The 19039-nt window shown below is 40.8% G+C and overlaps 1 protein-coding gene across 13 annotated transcripts in view; it reads left to right on the top strand.

Annotated features, from left to right (window-relative positions):
• The window catches only part of msi2b (musashi RNA-binding protein 2b), a 269399-nt gene that overhangs the window by 221200 nt on the left and 29160 nt on the right, over positions 1 to 19039 (top strand). For 12 of the 13 annotated variants that reach the window (XM_026182716.1, XM_026182715.1, XM_026182712.1 and 9 more), the window contains exon 10: positions 5702 to 5776. In XM_026182716.1, the coding sequence (XP_026038501.1) occupies positions 5702 to 5776 (75 nt within the window). Of the gene's footprint in view, positions 1 to 5701; positions 5777 to 8798; positions 10416 to 19039 lie in introns of those variants that run through there. The other variant, XM_026182726.1, reaches the window with a different exon arrangement.

Below are 19039 nucleotides of genomic sequence, written 5' to 3'. Positions count from 1 at the left end.
AAAGAAAATCGCAAAGTAAGAATAATAAAGCATCCTCGACTGTACCAAAGTGTAAAACAGTTAAACATGGATTCTTAAAATCCATGTTTAAGCCAGCCAGCTTATTAATCAACCAAGGACCCAGACAAAATTTGAAACCTTAACTTTCAGCCTTTTACACCAAACTGGAAAACACAAAGAACAGTTTTGTTTGTTGGTATCTCTTGGTTCTGAATTCTTCAACATTTTGTTTGAGTTAGTGCTCAGTAATTATAGTTTAACATTGATGTAGATGCTGATAATGACAGCCTCAACACTAGAATTAATCTACTATTAGACTCAATTGACTTCTCTCAAAATGTAAGTGAGCCCACACACCACTTTAACCATACTGAACATGTTCTGACATCTTACATAGAACATAGAACCAGAACACTACTTATCAGCATTCGCTGAGAACCCTTTATTGTCTGATCACTTCTTAATAACTTTTAAATTTACAGATTACAGAGCAGTCTGGAATAAATGTCAATACAGTAGATGTCTTTCTGAAAGTGTTGTTACCGCATTCAAGGATGTAATTTCTCCACTGTTGTCTTCAATTGCATGCACAACTCCAATGCAGAGGCTGATTATCTCATTAATTACATCCCCATTGTGTACAACCCTGGATATTGTGGCTCTGAAAAGAGAAACCCTCAAATCACTAGTGCTTGACTCACAAACACAAATCTTCATTTAGCCTGAGAAAAAGATTTTCTTGCTCTTTAAAAAGAAAACAACCTCAGGTCTCTTTTTAAAATTTTTATTCAGGGTTAACAAGGAGTCAGAGCTCTTTTAAGACAAGCATTCCCGTAATTTTAACTAATGATTTCACAAATTTCTGTACAAATAAAATTGTCATCATCAGAGAAAAAGATAGTCATCCTCAAAACACAGACCATTATTATGGTTCGGTACTACTTAAACTCTACAATTGATCTCTCTGAGTTAACTTCAATAATTGCTTCCAAACCATCAACATGTCTATTAAACCCTCATTCCTACTATTCCTACCATTAATTAGTGTTTCAATCTTAAATGTGAATAATATATCTCTGTTAATGGGCTGCCTACCACAGGCCTTTATGTTGGCAGTAACTAAACCATTAAATTTAAAAATCTGTCACTTGACCCAGCTAGATTAGCTAATTATAAACCAATCTTCAACCTTCCTTTTATCTCAAGCAATGGTTGTTTTTTTTTTTGAAGAGTTTAGTCAGTATACAGAATTAATCACAGTAAAGAAACAGCAATCAACACTGTTGACCACAATATTTTATTAAAGAAATAAGAGCATGCTGTAGGTATCAAAGGCATTGTGCTGCAGTGCTTTGAATCATATCTATCTAATAGACTCCAGTTTATTCATGTAAATGAGGAGTCCTCTTCTCATGCTAAGGTTAATTATGGAGTAGGGCTGCCACAAACGATTATTTTGATAGTTGACTAGTCACCAATTATTTTTGCGATTAGTCGACTAATCAGATCATGCATCCATTGGATGTAAAACGTACAGCTTATTGCACCAGCATTATTCTGCTCTTATATAACTATCATTAGCTTACAGCTTTAAGTGTTTAAGGTATGTGCTAACTAAAAATAAAGACAAGATGATAATTTATTCAATTTTAATTAAATTTGCAGATTGTTTCGGTGAAGTTTAATAAACTCAGCCGTCTGCTACTTACTATCTAAAATATAACAGGACACCGGAGTATATTCTTGAGCATCTCACACTTCTGATAATCAGTTGTCTGCTTGACGTTATTCAGCTGTGTAAAAACTATAACTTTAATCTCAGCCAAACTGATTTACTCAGGAACAAATAAAATACTGAAAAAAGCCAAACAATAACATTTTTAAGTTATCTAAGTGACTCATATTTCATGTTTATCCTGAGTAGCGAAAGACGGCAGTGGGTTTGAAAACGATTTGCCGGGAGTCCGGTGTTCTCACCGGCTCTAGTGAGCCTTGAACCCCGACTAGCTATCGAGCTGGTGGGTAACAGACGTCTCCAAAAACATCGGAGTGCTTTTGAAAATATGTGGTGTCTTGATAAACTGAGCAGATATTTTAAGTTTACACAGCTACATTCTCGCCTGAAAATATGTTAAACGTTTATTTTGTGACCCAGAAAGTATAATAAGAGTAAAATTAAAACTAACTAGCTGCCGCCATTGTTGGAAACTGAGCAGGGGTGCGCTGGGCCGCGCTATGAATTCTGGGATAGGTTGGGCCACGAATTATACACCCGGACCCATCCTTCAAATCTGGGGAAATGAAGGCCACATTTGTCGGAGTCTTCGAATTTGGACAGTCTTCGTCGTGTCGCTGTAATGTAATTGGCCTACAAATGCGGGCACAGGAGGATGCGGTTCCTGAATTTGGACACAGCTACGATACCGGACACTGCTTCTTCTTCGGCGTTTAACTGCAGCTGGCATCCTTGTACATACAGTGCTGCCATCTTCTGTTTCAGTCCATTATTACACTCTTAAATCCTACTACTTATTCCTGCGTCTTTTGGGATCTTACAAAGCTTCAAACGATGCGTCGACTATTAAATTAGTCGCCGACGATTTTCATAGTTGACGTAATCGTGACTAGTCGACTAACTGTGGTAGCCCTATTATGGAGTTCCACAAGGTTTCGTGCTGAAACCACTTCTGTTTACATTATGCATGCTTCCCTTAGCCAGTATGATTAGAAGGCATAGCATGCATTTTTCATTGCTATGCAGATGATACCCAGGTATCCATTAATCCAGATCACACACTACTGCTGGGGGCTTCCCATGATGCTTCTTCAATCACCTCTTTTCATTCTGTGTTTATACACCACTGCATTTAATCATTAGTTATTATTGACTGAGTCAGTCACCTGACTTCAACCCAAAATTAAGCATACAGTGGGGCAAAAAAGTATTTAGTCAGCCACCGATTGTGCAAGTTCCCCCACCTAAAATGATGACAGAGGTCAGTAATTTGCACCAGAGGTACACTTCAACTGTGAGAGACAGAATGTGAAAAAAAAATCCATGAATCCACATGGTAGGATTTGTAAAGAATTTATTCGTAAATCAGGGTGGAAAATAAGTATTTGGTCAATAACAAAAATACAACTCAATACTTTGTAACATAACCTTTGTTGGCAATAACAGAGGTCAAACGTTTACTATAGGTCTTTACCAGGTTTGCACACACAGTAGCTGATATTTTGGCCCATTCCTCCATGCAGATCTTCTCGAGAGCAGTGATGTTCTGGGGCTGTCGCCGAGCAACACGGACTTTCAACCCCCGCCACAGATTTTCTATGGGGTTGAGGTCTGGAGACTGGCTAGGCCACTCCAGGACTTTCAAATGCTTCTTACGGAGCCACTCCTTTGTTGCCCGGGCGGTGTGTTTTGGATCATTGTCATGTTGGAAGACCCAGCCTCGTTTCATCTTCAAAGTTCTCACTGATGGAAGGAGGTTTTGGCTCAAAATCTCACGATACATGGCCCCATTCATTCTGTCCTTAACACGGATCAGTCGTCCTGTCCCCTTGGCAGAAAAACAGCCCCATAGCATGATGTTTCCACCCCCATGCTTCACAGTAGGTATGGTGTTCTTGGGATGCAACTCAGTATTCTTCTTCCTCCAAACACGACGAGTTGAGTTTATACCAAAAAGTTCTACTTTGGTTTCGTCTGACCACATGACATTCTCCCAATCCTCTGCTGTATCATCCATGTGCTCTCTGGCAAACTTCAGACGGGCCTGGACATGCACTGGCTTCAGCAGCGGAACACGTCTGGCACTGCGGGATTTGATTCCCTGCCGTTGTAGTGTGTTACTGATGGTGACCTTTGTTACTTTGGTCCCAGCTCTCTGCAGGTCATTCACCAGGTCCCCCCGTGTGGTTCTGGGATCTTTGCTCACCGTTCTCATGATCATTTTGACCCCACGGGATGAGATCTTGCGTGGAGCCCCAGATCGAGGGAGATTATCAGTGGTCTTGTATGTCTTCCATTTTCTGATGATTGCTCCCACAGTTGATTTTTTCACACCAAGCTGCTTGCCTATTGTAGATTCACTCTTCCCAGTCTGGTGCAGGTCTACAATACTTTTCCTGGTGTCCTTCGAAAGCTCTTTGGTCTTGGCCATGGCGGCGTTTGGAGTCTGACTGTTTGAGGCTGTGGACAGGTGTCTTTTATACAGATGATGAGTTCAAACAGGTGCCATTCATACAGGTAACGAGTGGGGGACAGAAAAGCTTCTTACAGAAGACGTTACAGGTCTGTGAGAGCCAGAGATTTTCCTTGTTTGAGGTGACCAAATACTTATTTTCCACCCTAATTTACGAATAAATTCTTTACAAATCCTACCATGTGGATTCATGGATTTTTTTTCACATTTTGTCTCTCACAGTTGAAGTGTACCTCTGGTGCAAATTACTGACCTCTGTCATCATTTTAAGTGGGGGAACTTGCACAATCGGTGGCTGACTAAATACTTTTTTGCCCCACTGTACATTTCTCTTTGAGAAAGAAAAAACTCTAGCAGAAACTTTTAAGAAAAGGAAGCAATCTAACTCAGTTGCAGTAGAGGCCTAAATGGTAAATGGCCTGCATTTGTATAGCGCTTTTCTAGTCCATAGGACCCCAAAGCACTTTACACTACATTCAGTCATTCACACACACATTCACACACTGGCGATGGCAAGCTACATTGTAGCCACAGCTGCCCTGGGGCGCACTGACAGAGGTGAGGCTGCCGAACACAGGCGCCACCGGGCCCTCTGACCACCACCAGTAGGCAAACACGGGGTTAGTATCTTGCCCAAGGATATTTGGCATGCAGCCAGGATGCAGCCTGGGATCGAACCACCAACCTTCTGATTAGTGGCTGACCTGCTCTGCCACCTGAGCTACAGCCACCCCAAAGCCTAGCAAAGCATTTCAAATTTGGTGAGGTCTGTTGGGTTTCAGATCCAGATACTCCACATTCGCACATTTAGCAAGCTTTGGCAAATGTCTTTGTATCAAAAAACAGTTACTATTCCTATGCCCAGTTTGAAATAGATAACTGCTGCTGTGTTCTTGTCCATCTTTGCTTATTGTTATGTTTTCCATAGATTCACTTTATCACTCCAGCCTAAGACATCACCAGTGACAGTTACTATATTCATCATATATGCATATTGTATGAAAAAGGTTGGGTGGGCATTGCTAACACTAAAATCTTAGAAGCATTAGTTTTGTTTATAAATCCCTTAATGGCAACTTGCCTCATATATCACGCCCTTATTTAATTGATCCTGCAATCATTAGTTGAGCCCTTCAAGTGCCTTAAGTCTTCAGACATTTTTATTATATTTTAATTATACTTTCAAGATCCTTTGAAATGATGATACTCTGTGTTTTTGGTAGATTTAAATAGGGGTTGAATAAAAGTATTATAAATTAAGAAATTGCTTAAAAAATCCTTAATGAGTAATTCATTTTGTTAAACCTCTGCTTTATTTCCTGATTTCTTAATTTCCAATTCATTGTGTTCATGTACAATGGCAAAGTTGAGTCACTGTCAAAATTATGTCACTGTCTGTGCTGTTTTTAACCTCTATTGGTGTCACATGGTATGTAATTGATACAATATTTATATTTATCATCCCTTGTTAATCTGTTTTCTGTCTCTCAAAGGTTACCCTAATATTGTGGCAACGTATGGTCGCGGATACACTGGATTCGCGCCCAGCTACAGCTACCAGTTCCCTGGTAAGTTAATGCTTTCGTAAAATATTGGCGTTGCAGCCGATTTCTGTTTTGCTCTCTCAAGCAGCACAATCAGACACACTTGCACACGCATACACAAAAGATGGTCAGTGTACACGTCAGTCACCAAATAATCTCCAGGGTTATAAGTGTGCTTCGTGTCTGGATTCCTCAACGAAGTTTTGAAAGCTGACATATAGTGAAGTAAATTGCTTACTCCTTTTTATCCCATACTTGAACACCACCATGACCAAATGTCTAAAATGGGAGAAGTTCTTCGTCTTCAGTGGCCCAATGTATGCAAATTCATCTGTGGAGAAGCGGAAAAAGAAGCATCTCTTTTTGTTGGCAGATTTTTAAAATGTGGTCCTTATAATGGAAAATGAATGAAGTCATTTTCTGCATTAAAAGTGTTGACTCAGAGTGCCGGGCACTTTAATGGGACTCCAAATGGCAGGCGTGCAGTTTGGAGGTGAGCAGCTGTACCTGACTGCTGCAAGAAGGGCCAGTGGCTCTGTGGTGCTTCACTTAGACAGGCATCCTGTCAATTTCATGCTTTATTTAGGGACTTTACACATACTTTGTTTGCCATGCCAGACATCATTCCTTCCACTGATAAGACGGAATGAGAAATATCTGACAGCGGCTCAGATCTCTGTAATATCTTTGTGAAATAGATTCAGAAATGGTTAGACAGGAGGTCCAGCTGTGACCACCTGCAGATCAGATATATGCTAGTTTTATACTTGACCACAACACTGTTCCACAGAAGAAAAAGGAATAGCACCTACTTATTAGTGTGAGTGAATATAAAAAGTATACAAATGAGGTCTTCGTTAAGAGTGACTGATTAGACAAAAAATATTATTTAATTCATATAACTGAATGACTCCAACATTTAAAACAATTGCTTTTGTGTATCTTACATGAATCTTAAATACTACCCTTAAAACCATCCTAGCGTGTGTGTGCTAGGTCAACAAAATGAGAGAAATGGGACTGAACGGTAAAGGAATGATGACTATTTTTTCCTTGTAAATAACTCTAGTTAAACATAGATTTTTAAAATGTTTACTATTTACAACAAATTAGGGAATATCACCTTCCCCGAGGCAGAATGTAAGATCCTGTCCATGTTAAACTCAATTTAAAGAGTTTGATAAAGCTGTATGATTAAAACAACCTCCTCTGGGCTCGTTCAACTCTTGACAGGTAATTGGAAATTTTAATGTATGAATCAAGCGTCTTATCCAAATTAAATAACCTCAGGCCAAATATTGACTAGTGTCCTTCCTTACTAAGATGTGGAAAGCATCCTCAATTTAAGATCAAAGGCTTTTTTTCTCACTGTACACTGCCTTGCTGAAACACTCCTATAAATAAATGGTGCTGGGGCCTCGCAGTCTAGATCCAAGAGGCATAAATTGTGAGCAGCATTTCAAGGCTTTTTTTCTTTTTTTTACCCTCAGTAAACCTCAGGGGTCCACTGTTAAGAGTTAAGAGAAGCAGTAAGGAAATTGTTCAATTGTCAAGAAAAAACAGTGATGAAACATTGATTAGTGAAGAAGCACTGAATTAAGTACAACAACTCAATAAGACTGAAATGGAAAAAAAGACAAATCAAAGCTGACAAGTCTGCAGCTGAAACAAGGTTCAAGTGTACAAAACATAACCTAAAATAGAGCTGAAATATACACAGCCTGAGATGGGGAACAGACAGCACTCAGTGCAGTCTGTTCAACTCAAAGCAGACACCTGCACCGTGGCTGTTAAACAGTAACTGACACTCCCAATTAATTCCAACATTGATCACAAAGTGCATTCGATATTGATCACATGCACTATGCCTGTGTCTATATTTGTCAGCCGTGACGTGCTTACAGAATAGTTCCATCATAGCATGGGCATCATTACTCTTTAATGCACTTACAAGGATATGCATATTACTGTTACAGATTGCTGATATAAATCAAATTGTACTGTATATGTCAAACATGAGCATGTATCAGAGCACTGCCCCAAAAGGGCAAATTCCAACCTCAAACTGTGGTATTTATTGTTTCTAAGTCCCATTAAAGTCCCATTAGTTGCTGAGTTCCATTCTAAGTTAGTTCCATTCTAAGTCCCATTAGTTGCTGAGCTACAGATGCTTCTCTGGCACAGAAAAAAGTAATGATGTCTAGTTGAGATAAATTGTTATATTTAATGTCAACCATCCAGGTAGGGAAATCCCAAAAAGTTGATTCTGTTCGTCTGGACGTAGTGTTTTCAACTCCAAAGGTTGGACAATTGACTGAAGAAATCCCTTCGATGAGTGACAAAACTCAAAATGCTACGTCCAGATGAACAGAATCAACTTTTTGGAATGTTATATTTAATATGATAATGAATGTGTATCCCAGGAAAGCTCTCATGTATGCCACAACTACAGAGAGTGGCGTGATAAATTCATGGAACATCTGCAGACTACAAGATGGATTAATAGAGTTCCTGACAGACTAATGTGACTGTAAAAAGGGCAAAAAGGGAAAAAATTGCAGATCTTGCAGCATCAAAAATGCAAAAAGGCATTTGCAAATGTTTTATGAGGCATAAAATACATTTAGCCTGCAAACAATTCAGCTTGATGAGAAACATCAAATGGAAACAGAAAATTTTTCGGTTATAAAAAAGAGCTAAAGGGTACCTATGGTTCATCAAACATCTGAGGGTTAAAAAAATTAGCTCCAAGTGTCATAATGCTGTTAAACTGATTTACATTCCTTTTATAGTGTGAAATCACAAATTCTGTCACACGTGTCAGATACACATTCAGCTCTGTGGAAGTCCCCAAAAATAAATCTTTGTTCTAAGCATGTTTGTCCCCTTTTTTTTTTTAGCTTTTACAAAAACATTTATACCAATAAAAAAAAGTGAGCAGCGTTTGGTAAATATGCTTTCTCTGATGTTTTTTTGTTGGTTTTACAACTATAACCTTTTTTTTTTTTTGCTGCAATCCTGTAATCACACACTGTTTACCTTGCAGCAGCATAATTTCAACATTATGATTGAACTTCACAATGAACTTAATTTTGGAGACAATGCTGTATACGGGGAGCATAGTGACAATCAAGAAGATAGCGATGTTTGCCTCAGAATTAAAAAGGGTAAGGAGCAACAAAGTGGCCACATTCCAACTAAAAAAAAAACTGTGTTGTGGTTTTTCAGTTTATAAAAGAATTTCTGTATGGTAGTGAATGCAACTACTCAATTGCTTATTATGTTGAAGCATTATATTCTCCAGCTTGTCTGTTAGATGGGTCAGTCTGATGATGACAATGAAGACTTGGGATATTGATCATTGTCTGATTCCACTGTGAAAATTTTTTTTTAACTTTCATATTGTGGGCTTTTATTATGTCAAATTGATGTCAGACTGTCATATCAGCATAAGAATATGATGTTACCACTTCCTGTTTGGATGTAAACTTGCCTACTTTAAGATGACGAGTCTGAGTGAGATGGCTGTGTTAGATATTTATCCTGAGTTTAAGGTCTGTTTTCAGCTTCACAAAGGTGGCTGCCTTTTTACCTGACTGGGTCCACGCTGTGCAAGTTACAGCAGTGCAAAGTGTGCATTGAATTTTCTCTCGAATTTACACGCTTGCAGTTTGATTTTAAAAAATTCATAAATGTTTTTAATTTTTCTGCCAATCCATTTTTTACATTGCTGGAATTATAGTAGTAATATATTGACTCAAGTTAATAAAGGATCAGATAATAACATTAACAATTTTCTGCAGTATTACTCTCTTGTCTTGTAGTGTAGTGTGGAATTTTGCAATCTCTGATAATATCTCTGATTATGGTAGGCGATGGTCAGCTGAGCTATTTTCAGTTCAATTCAGTTTTATTTATATAGCGCCAGATCACAACAACAGTCGCCTCAAGGCACTCTATATTGTAAGGCAAAGGCGCCACAATTTTGTGCAGTTGTAGGTGACTACACACAGAAACTAAGAAATTAGAGCAGAAAACAAGGGTTACTGAAAAAAGCTGATAACTACATCACAATTAGCAGACATGTGACCACCTGTCAAGCTCCGGTCAATGGGAAAAAATGACTGGTTACAAGTGGTTACTGGAGCTCACTGGGAAAGTAATGGCTAAAGCCACAGGAGTCCTAGATTACTCCAATTCTTCTGTCTATCCTTCAACCAGAGAAAACGGTCGTAGATTTAAATGAACCACTGTTGAGCTGTAGTGAAACTGCAGAAAGTGCGACAGATATCAGAAATGCAGACTGTTTGCTTTCACAGTAAAACTTGAACCTCTTAAAACATGTTGGCTGCAACTTTGAGACACAACTTGTATTAATAAGCCTGCTTTAAATGTATTAAAGCAGGCTTAATACATTTCAGTTTGTATTGCATTTTCTCTAGTTTGGCTACACCTCGGCTAGTGGTTAGTGAATGTTTGCAGGCAAACATGAAAAACTACAGATTGCCATGGACATCTGGTAGTAACCAGCACTAGGTTACTACCAGATGTCCAAAGCACTAGGACAGGGGTGGTGCTCATACGCATGGGCACACATGAACATCACCCATCCTTTCCCCTCTCTCTCTCTCTCTCTCTCTCTCTCACTCACTCACTCACTCACTCACTCACTCACTCACTCACTCACACACACAAAATACACACATTCTGCTCAGCCAGATTTATTGTAAATGTCACACACCAACATGATAATGAAAGAAATGTACTCCTACAGTACTAAAACCACAGGCCAGTCATTTTCAACAATTGCGTGCACTGTCTCACACACACAAACTTTCAGTTCAACCAAGTCCACAAACAAAAATATAATAATCTACAATAGCATTTACTTTTACAATGCATGTTGTTTAGTGGGACTTCTGGCATTCCTCGCCTTGAACAATTGACAGTATCTTAAGCACAGCCCATTGACATTGGGGTATTTTTCCATTGGCACACTTTTCCAGAACTCAATGGTCCCTTCCCTTAAAGCAGGTTTCAATTGGTCCTCCTCACAAAGATCGATCATCTCCAACTCAGCCGCAGCTTCATCTGTGACTAGCGGGACTTTCAAACAGCCGGTCTCTGCATTAAATGGGTCAACGAGGAACATAATCTGTGGCCTTTTCAATTGTAGATCATGGAACCCGGTCACAAAGCTTTCGTGCAAGTTTTCAATCAGTGTTGCATATCTGGCTCTTTGCTTACTCAGGGCAGCGCTGGCGACTTGCCCGCTGGCTTTTAGCAGAGTGGGAAAATGCATTAAATCTCCCTTTTGAATATGTGTCTTGAACAGCTTCAGTTTGTTGACAAACGCAAACACACTTTGCACCAGGTCAGGCAGCATTTTTAACTTACCCTGCAGGGTCAGGTTCAGTCTGTCCAAGTGACACAGCATGTCGACCAAAAAGGCCAGATCCATAATCCACTTGAGGTCCGAGAGCTCGGGATAGTCCTTGTCCTTCTCTTCCATAAACAGTTTTACGGCATCCAAAAGCTCAAAGAAGCGAGAGAGTACCTGGCCTTTTGACAGCCACCTCACAGTGCAGTGCAGCGGCAGGTCACCTGGAAGCCCTTGGTCCAGCTCAGCGATGAGATTCTTGAATTGATTGTGGTTAAGCGCATGTGTGCGGATATAGCTGACAATTTCCATCACAGGCTTCATGACGTTATCTAAATTCAATGGTTTAGACACGAGTTGCTCCATGTGGATGATGCAGTGGAAATTCCAAAAGTCAGGAATAGTTCGGTCAGCTTTGCACAGCCCCACAAGCCCGTTCACAGATCCCATCATGGCTGGTGCTCCATCCGTGGCTATTGCAGTTAACTTCGTTATGGGCAGATTTGCTTTTTCTAATGCAGCCATCATGGTTTCTTTCACATCTATGCCACGGGTTCTGTCTTTTAATGGCACAATATCCAGGAGTTCTTTGATCACACAATCGTTTGACACAGACTGTGCAAATATTGCCATTTGAGGCTTGTCTTGTATATCACAACTCTCATCCAATGCGACACTAAAATACTCACATGCTTGAAGGTCAGAGTGCAACTGTGATTCAATAGCTGTGTTAATGTCCGATATTCTGTGTTCAGCAGTGTGGCGGGACAGTTGGACGTCTGATACCATGTGTTTTAATTTGTCGTTTTCAGGAGACAAAATTTCAACAACGTCACTGAGACATTTTTTAACGAACTCCCCTTCATGCTCCCCGCTTCATCCAGCTGATAGGATGCGAGCGTTATGGTCTCTGACCACTTCATAAATTTTTGGAAAAACTGTATCTGCTTTTCTGCCTGACTTTTCAAAGTGGCCAACTCGTGCTTGCGAAGTTCAGTCCCTTTTGGAAATTCCTGGTCGATGTTAGCATGGAGTGAGCTGAAAGTGGCCCTGAAGATTTGAAGCTTTGAAATGCGCTAATGACGTCTGACATATAAGGCAGAATGGCTTGCCATTGCGTTCAACAAAAAAATATAAACTATCCCACTCTGTTAAAAACGTCCTGTGTACATCTTCATATTTTCTTTTTGCTGTGCATTTTTTTCCCTGCCATTTTAAGGGCCAACTTGCTCCTACTGGGAAACTTTGCGGTATTTTCATCTCACACACATGGCCATTTGATGAAAATACCGTATTGAACTCAAGCGAAGCGAAAGCGTACATTTTAAAACAACAACACAAAAAAAAATTATTTTTCGCTTTGCTTTGAATCCTCCACAAATACTCAGGACACGTCACCAGAAATGGAAAATTGCACCCTTACTTCTAGCTGAAGCTTTAATCAATCCTGTTCTAATATTTGCAGAACTAAAGGTAACTTCCTAAGGAAAATTTAATAGCATACTAAACTCCACTAGTAAATAAACACAAAATCACTGGATTACCCTCACATCCACTGTGTGTGCTGTAATTAGGAAATTATACTTGGTCTCATCCCCCTCCAGCTTACTGGATCTCAGAAACTAGATACAACCAGTGTGTTTATTTGCATTTTAGATGAACCGTCTCTTTAGCAGCTGCTGCACTGTTACTAATCATATGGACTCAATAATAAATACACTGTTATACGGATGTTACAGCATTGGCAGCTTTTTCGGTAACACTTTCAGAAAGCTTTAGCTCACTGTCAGGGTGGTAAGCATCTATGAATGCAGGTATCAATATGAGCATGATTCAAAGTAGTCAACATGTCAGTCATGCAGCTTCAGTTCATTTTCAGCTTTAGAACCCACACATAGCATCATGTGAAGCCGCAGCTGTAGGAGTATTGTGCATATGCCTGATTGTTACTACAATTTGACATTAAACCAGTTTGAACAGCGGAATAGTATTATTCAGTCTCACCACACACCGCCTCAATGTCATGTTTTTCTTTATATGTTATATTCCTTTTAAAGGTAATTCACTCTGCACTGTGAGTGAATTACTCAGAAGTCCAGCTGTTTTCATTACCACAGAAAACTTGAAAGTGACATTCACTGTAAACACTCTTGTACAGTGTTGCTCTGCTCGCCCTGGACTGCAGCCGGGGTAGGAATCAAAGCAGAAGAAAATCAAACACTGAGCTGGACAGAAATGTTCAGACTTCAGACCTAACATTCATCAGACTGCAAAAAAAACTCAAATGGAAAGGATCTTTGAGTTTAAAATGGGCTACAAAAGATATTAAAGAGTGCACAGTTCCCTAGATTGTGCAATTGGACAGCACTGATTTTTTCCCCAGAAAGCTTTAAAAGATTAAACAAACTAAGCTTTGGTTGATTTTGAGATCATGTTTTGTGATAGAAATAAGTAATGTGTATGTCTTGTTTTGAGAGCGAGGAGAGCAATAAAGAAGCTGTTTTTGTCTTTCTTCAGATATCTCCAAGTGTCTGTGCCATTGGTTTTTTTCTTTTTGGTTGTTTTTTTTTTTTTTTATTTATCTGATTAGATGATACAAAGCACATTGTGATTACTTGGGGAAATCGGCCCTGCAGTAGGATAGTTTATATTTCATGTTTTCTAAAATAGACTGCCATTTTCTCCTATTTAAGAGCCAAAATGCAGCCGTATGGCTAAACAGACAAAGCGGGAGCTGACAAGGCATGAGGGACGCTACTGTACATTATTCTCCTTTTTATGCAACAGTCTAATTAGCATTAGCTCGCTGATAAATGTGCTATTGTATTATTCAGCCTGCAGCGCCCTGGGGAACGATCCCAAGATGTGCCGCATTTTAACCAGGTGTCTAGTTCGGATGAGCTCACGTGATTGAGAAATTTGAAAGGACTATCCAGTTTGATCACAGCCTTACAGTACATCGAACTGTTCTTTACTTGTCGATTGTTCTAGACTAACACGGGATGTAACGATGAAAGACCCTTGTGTTTACTGTGGATAATAAAAATGCAAATGCCAGAAAGAGAATGTTTTTTAGCAATAAGCACAAGCTTATGCTCTGTAATTTATGTACAGGACAGTTTCTGCCAGCAGTGCAAGCATATATAGAAAAGAAATTATAAAGAGTTTTAAGAATGTAGTACACTGCATTCATGAGGAAAAATGTAATTAAAAAGGAGAATGTATTGTGTGTGTGTGTATTATGCGTGTGAATAAGCCGTAGAAGCGAGCATCAAAAGCAGGGATACACCCCTCATACATTCATATTGTACTTTCTATTGTTAACCAGTCTTGTATCGGTTCCTTTTATTACATGGACGTGAATGCGGAGTTGAACGCACACACAGACACACAGATATGTGATATTCATACAAAGACGGAGATTTGGGAGCTGTGTATGAAGGGAAAAGGCGGAGGTGGAGAGACTTAACCCGGAGCTTCTCTTCACTCTACCATCTTCCTGTGCGACTCGCTGCCTCCACAGCCGTGCCCTCAGAGCCTCCCATGGCATAAATGACCATTATGGCTCCATTAGGGCCGCTACTAGGAGGTCATTATGCTACACCGAAAAACCAGGGATGAAGATGTTAGTGGGGTCCCATCAGACTGAGTGAGTGAAAGGCATAACACTCAGTCATCCAACTATTTCAGATGTCATGACAGACAAACAGCAATTCAGGTCCAGTGAGTCAGCCTCTTAAGTACTAAAAGAACAGAGGAAAGGGATAATTAAGGAGGGGAGAGGGCAGGGGTAAGTGCGGCAAGGGTACACTGAGGACAGAGGGGTGGGTAATTTGGGGTTATTTACCAGTTACCTTAAACCTACTGTAGTGAACTTTTGTCTCCCCCTTCTGGCAGTGAGAGTGATTATGCAAACTTTATTGCCGTATACTTATGGCATAGGATTGAAGCGATGAGAAGCCACACCAGTGGGAATCTGTGTTTGGCCTTGCTATCGATTTGTTTATTTATGTATTTTTAACAAGCCTTTTCTTTTTGTCAGGAACATCAGAAACATATCTTGAGCTCTTTTCAACCTCAAGCTCCACCATACTCCTAATCACTGTTGCCCACTTCACTTCATTGCTACAGTGGTTATTGTCTTTAGCTCTGGGATATCAGTCATTGTCAATAGTTCTCTGGGACTGTGGTTTTAATCAGCCTATTAAAGGGCCATCTGTTTGTATTTCATACACGTAAAAGGCTGTTTCTAAGAAGGTACTGCATTTTGTGTCTATTTTTCACAACTCTGGGGTTTGCGTGGGCTTTTGGTATTGGTTTGCTGCAGTTGGTGGATCGGTTTTCCATCTGTTTCACAATGTCTTGTTTCCATATCCCTTCATTGTCACACGCTTCATCTTTGTCAGACCTCATCCCTGATGTGTGATAGCACTGCGGTAGCCTCCATCCCTCTCCATCTCCACCAACCAGCCATGCCTGAGACAGAACAGCAAACTCCATCGTATACCTGACAGAAAATGTCATTTCAAACGCCGTAGAACAGCATGGAGCAAATTTCTCTTTCTGTGCGGAAGGAAACAGTACTTGGCCCAGCAGGTGCTTCTGGGTTCCACAGCTTCTCTTGTTACGTTGAATATGTAAATCTTTCAAGATGGCCTCATATATATATAATATATAGATATATATTCATCTTGGATTGTACTACATATGTAGTGAAATAGATTGGACAAACAAAACCAATTTAATCGGATACGGATTTTTTAGGAACTCATGGACCCAAAGAGACATTAGTGTGTTTCTATACAACCGTAAACGGGGGGGGGGGGGCTGCACTTATGACCTTCCTTTTCCTGTAGGAAAACAATACAAAGGTACAGCAGCTGCAGCAGGTGGCACATAGGGAAAGAGAACTGCTGACCTTTGCAACTGGTATGATAGTGGGTGCTTCTGAAGGATGAATGCTCCCATAATCTAGAGCAGGGCCAAGCAAGCTTATGAAAAAAAATGCACACCAGGCCATTGGCCTGAATCACCAGCTAGCTTCCCCGGGTTTAGCAACTGTCTGCTGCAGGGTGATAGAAAAGATATATAGAGCTGTGAACCTTTGAAGCACACCTGATATGCTGGCACAGAAGAGGTAAGGGGCTATTTGGTGATGTAGTTGCATCCTTTGTATACTTCAGATCAATGAGGTCTTAGAGAGAAATGGGAAGATGTGCTTGCCCCTTGTATCTGTGGTTTCATCTCTAAATCTAAATTTTAAGTAATATAGAATATATTTTGAAATGCTACGCAAGACGATGTCTGATAAGAGAAGGTCAGGTCTGTGGTGTGATTGATCAGTCAAACCTTTTTTTTTCCTGCAGCGTTTTTCATTCAGGTAAGTGATATTCAGAGTGTATTATATGTGAAAGACAAGCTGTTAATGTAAAGAATACGACAATCTCAGACTAATGCACCCAAGACTAAACACACAAAAGGTTTAATAGCCCAATGTGGGTAAAGCGAAGACACCATTGCCTTGTCTTGTATCCCAACCATTTACAATATTGACAACTTTTTTCTTTCAAACTTTCTTTGCCGTTAAACTCTTGTTTTTCTGGCTGCAGCTAATGTTTGCGTATGTGTGTGAATGCTAATAAAGATTTGGATACATTGCAGACTCATTATGAACAGAGAGCCCTCTTAAGTTTTCATACATCTTAAATTCCCATTTTTGCACACATCTTGGCTACGATACTGAAGCAGGTGGGAGGAATCACTAGCCTGAGGCTGATGTGGAGCTTACATGTGTCATGGGTACATGCAACATTGTCCTCCACAAGATCGATCCCCACTGCTTGTGTTTTTACTGCACTCGTGAGACAGCGGTACACACAGCAGTGTATCAGTAGACCAGGATTCTATTGAACTAGAATTGCACAGCAGATTGCTCCTCAGATCTTGTGACCATTTCTCTACAAGCCGGGTGAGCTGTGACCCCAGCAAGTGGTCCCACAGGCCAGAGTGAGTGCTACAGGGCTGGAAGCAGATGGCCCTCCTGATGCCACACTGACTCACAGATTGGCTTTAATTGCCAAGGCTGATCATTAGCCCAATAGGTCTGCGTAAGCCGGAGCACTCCATGAGTCGCAGGACTTAAAATAGGGCCCGGCGACGAGTGTTGTGATCTCATACACTTGAACGATCATGCACGACATATTCTGCTCCTGTGCACTCAAACTCTCAGACGCACACACAGAAGCATACAACAGACACAATTGAAAGCTCTTCGAGGCTGCATATCGGGGCAAAGGAGGTGGAGGGACAACCAGGGGCCTCTCTCTGGTTTTCTGTCTGCTTCTCTGACTCACTGTCTCCACAACAGTGCTGACTGCACATTCACACACACGTACACACACACACACCATCACACATACAGACTCTCTGAGCTCCACAGGCCACGACTCCATTCCCAATGACAGCAGTTAGTGCGCTGCTGTGACGTCAGTGAACAGCACTGTATGTCACGCCCTGCCTACTTCTATGTGTGGAGTCATAAAGCTGGACTGCTCCCACATCAGCTTTGTTTTCCATTACCCACTTTCTGTTTCATGTACATGTGCTTTGCTGTCAGAGGTAGACACCATCGAATGCATCCATCAGGTGTAGCAGCACATTACCAAGTGGTCCTCCTGCATGCCCTGAGCACAGAGGAGGACCAGTGGGGTTTTTTGGTTTGTTTTTTTGGTTTATTGTTGTTTTGCAGTGTGGTTTTACTTTCCTGTGTAGATAAAGGGATGCTGACAGATTACATCAGATGCTCACATGCAGACAGATCATAGGTCACATGCACACACACGTGTTTCCATGAGTATGTGGGCATCTGTCTCTGCGGAACCAGCAACCGCACTCTCACAGAGGCAAAGCTGAAAGGCTAGCTATTTCCTGAAAGTGGAAAAGAAGCCTCACCTCATTTGCCCAGGCCTTAACTCACCCTAGGATAGCAGACGCATCCTCACACACTGAAGCAGGCAAACAGTCTGCCACAGAGACCCATAGACTAGGTTCCTGCGGTGGGGAAGATGAGGTGCTGTAACAGGCAGAGTGGCAACGCTAAAGCTCATTATGTCTCGGCTGTTATGCTGCTGGTCTTGAAATGAAACTCGAGCTGTCCTGCCTCGTACATGGATGCCACCTTCGGACGCTGCTGGAGACCAGCAACAGAACAGAAAAAGACCACAGACCTGGATGCAAACTGAGGAGTACAATATGTGTGTCTCTGAGACCATGCTCTCTTTCTACTTCCTGTTGTTTTGATGCCACCCACTGTTTGAGAGCTCCAGCGCATTGGTACTTGCTAGGACTCTACCCAGCTGTCTCCACCTTTTCCTCCATCTTTCCATCGTTCCCTCTTGCTGACTGGGCTAATAGCTCTCCAGTGGCTCAGTACTGCTCGTTTCCTAATGGATGGCTATACTTTATGCAGTATACATGAAGTATAGTATGCTTATAACAGTGCATACAGCCCTGCAAACATTGTTTGCTTCTGCAGTGATCAAGTGAAGTCAAGTGTTGCAGCCCTATTTTTGGGTCATGCCACATTTTACCCTACTTGCCCCTGGTATCTGGAGCAGTGCTAGATTGTGTAACCATGGAGCTGGCCAAAAATATAATAAGTCTGCAAAAGCTCGGGTTTAAGATCATGTTTACATATTATATCACATATTATCCTTTTATCCTTTAAATGAATTATCACTGAGAAGGCGAGTTTGACTGTACGAGATATGGTGAAGCATAGTTCAAATCCACCAACACATATTTAACTTGAATGATAAAATGACACGCAGTGCACTCTCTTTCATTTGAGAAAACCTGAAATTACCCCCCTTCATCATTCATCTGTCCGGTTCAGTACCACCCCCAGA

The sequence above is a fragment of the Astatotilapia calliptera genome, chromosome 10 (assembly GCF_900246225.1).
Source record: "Astatotilapia calliptera chromosome 10, fAstCal1.2, whole genome shotgun sequence".
Classification (NCBI taxonomy): Eukaryota; Metazoa; Chordata; class Actinopteri; order Cichliformes; family Cichlidae; genus Astatotilapia; species Astatotilapia calliptera.
Note: the sequence above shows the minus strand (reverse complement) of the source record. Positions and strands in the feature narration are given on the sequence as shown.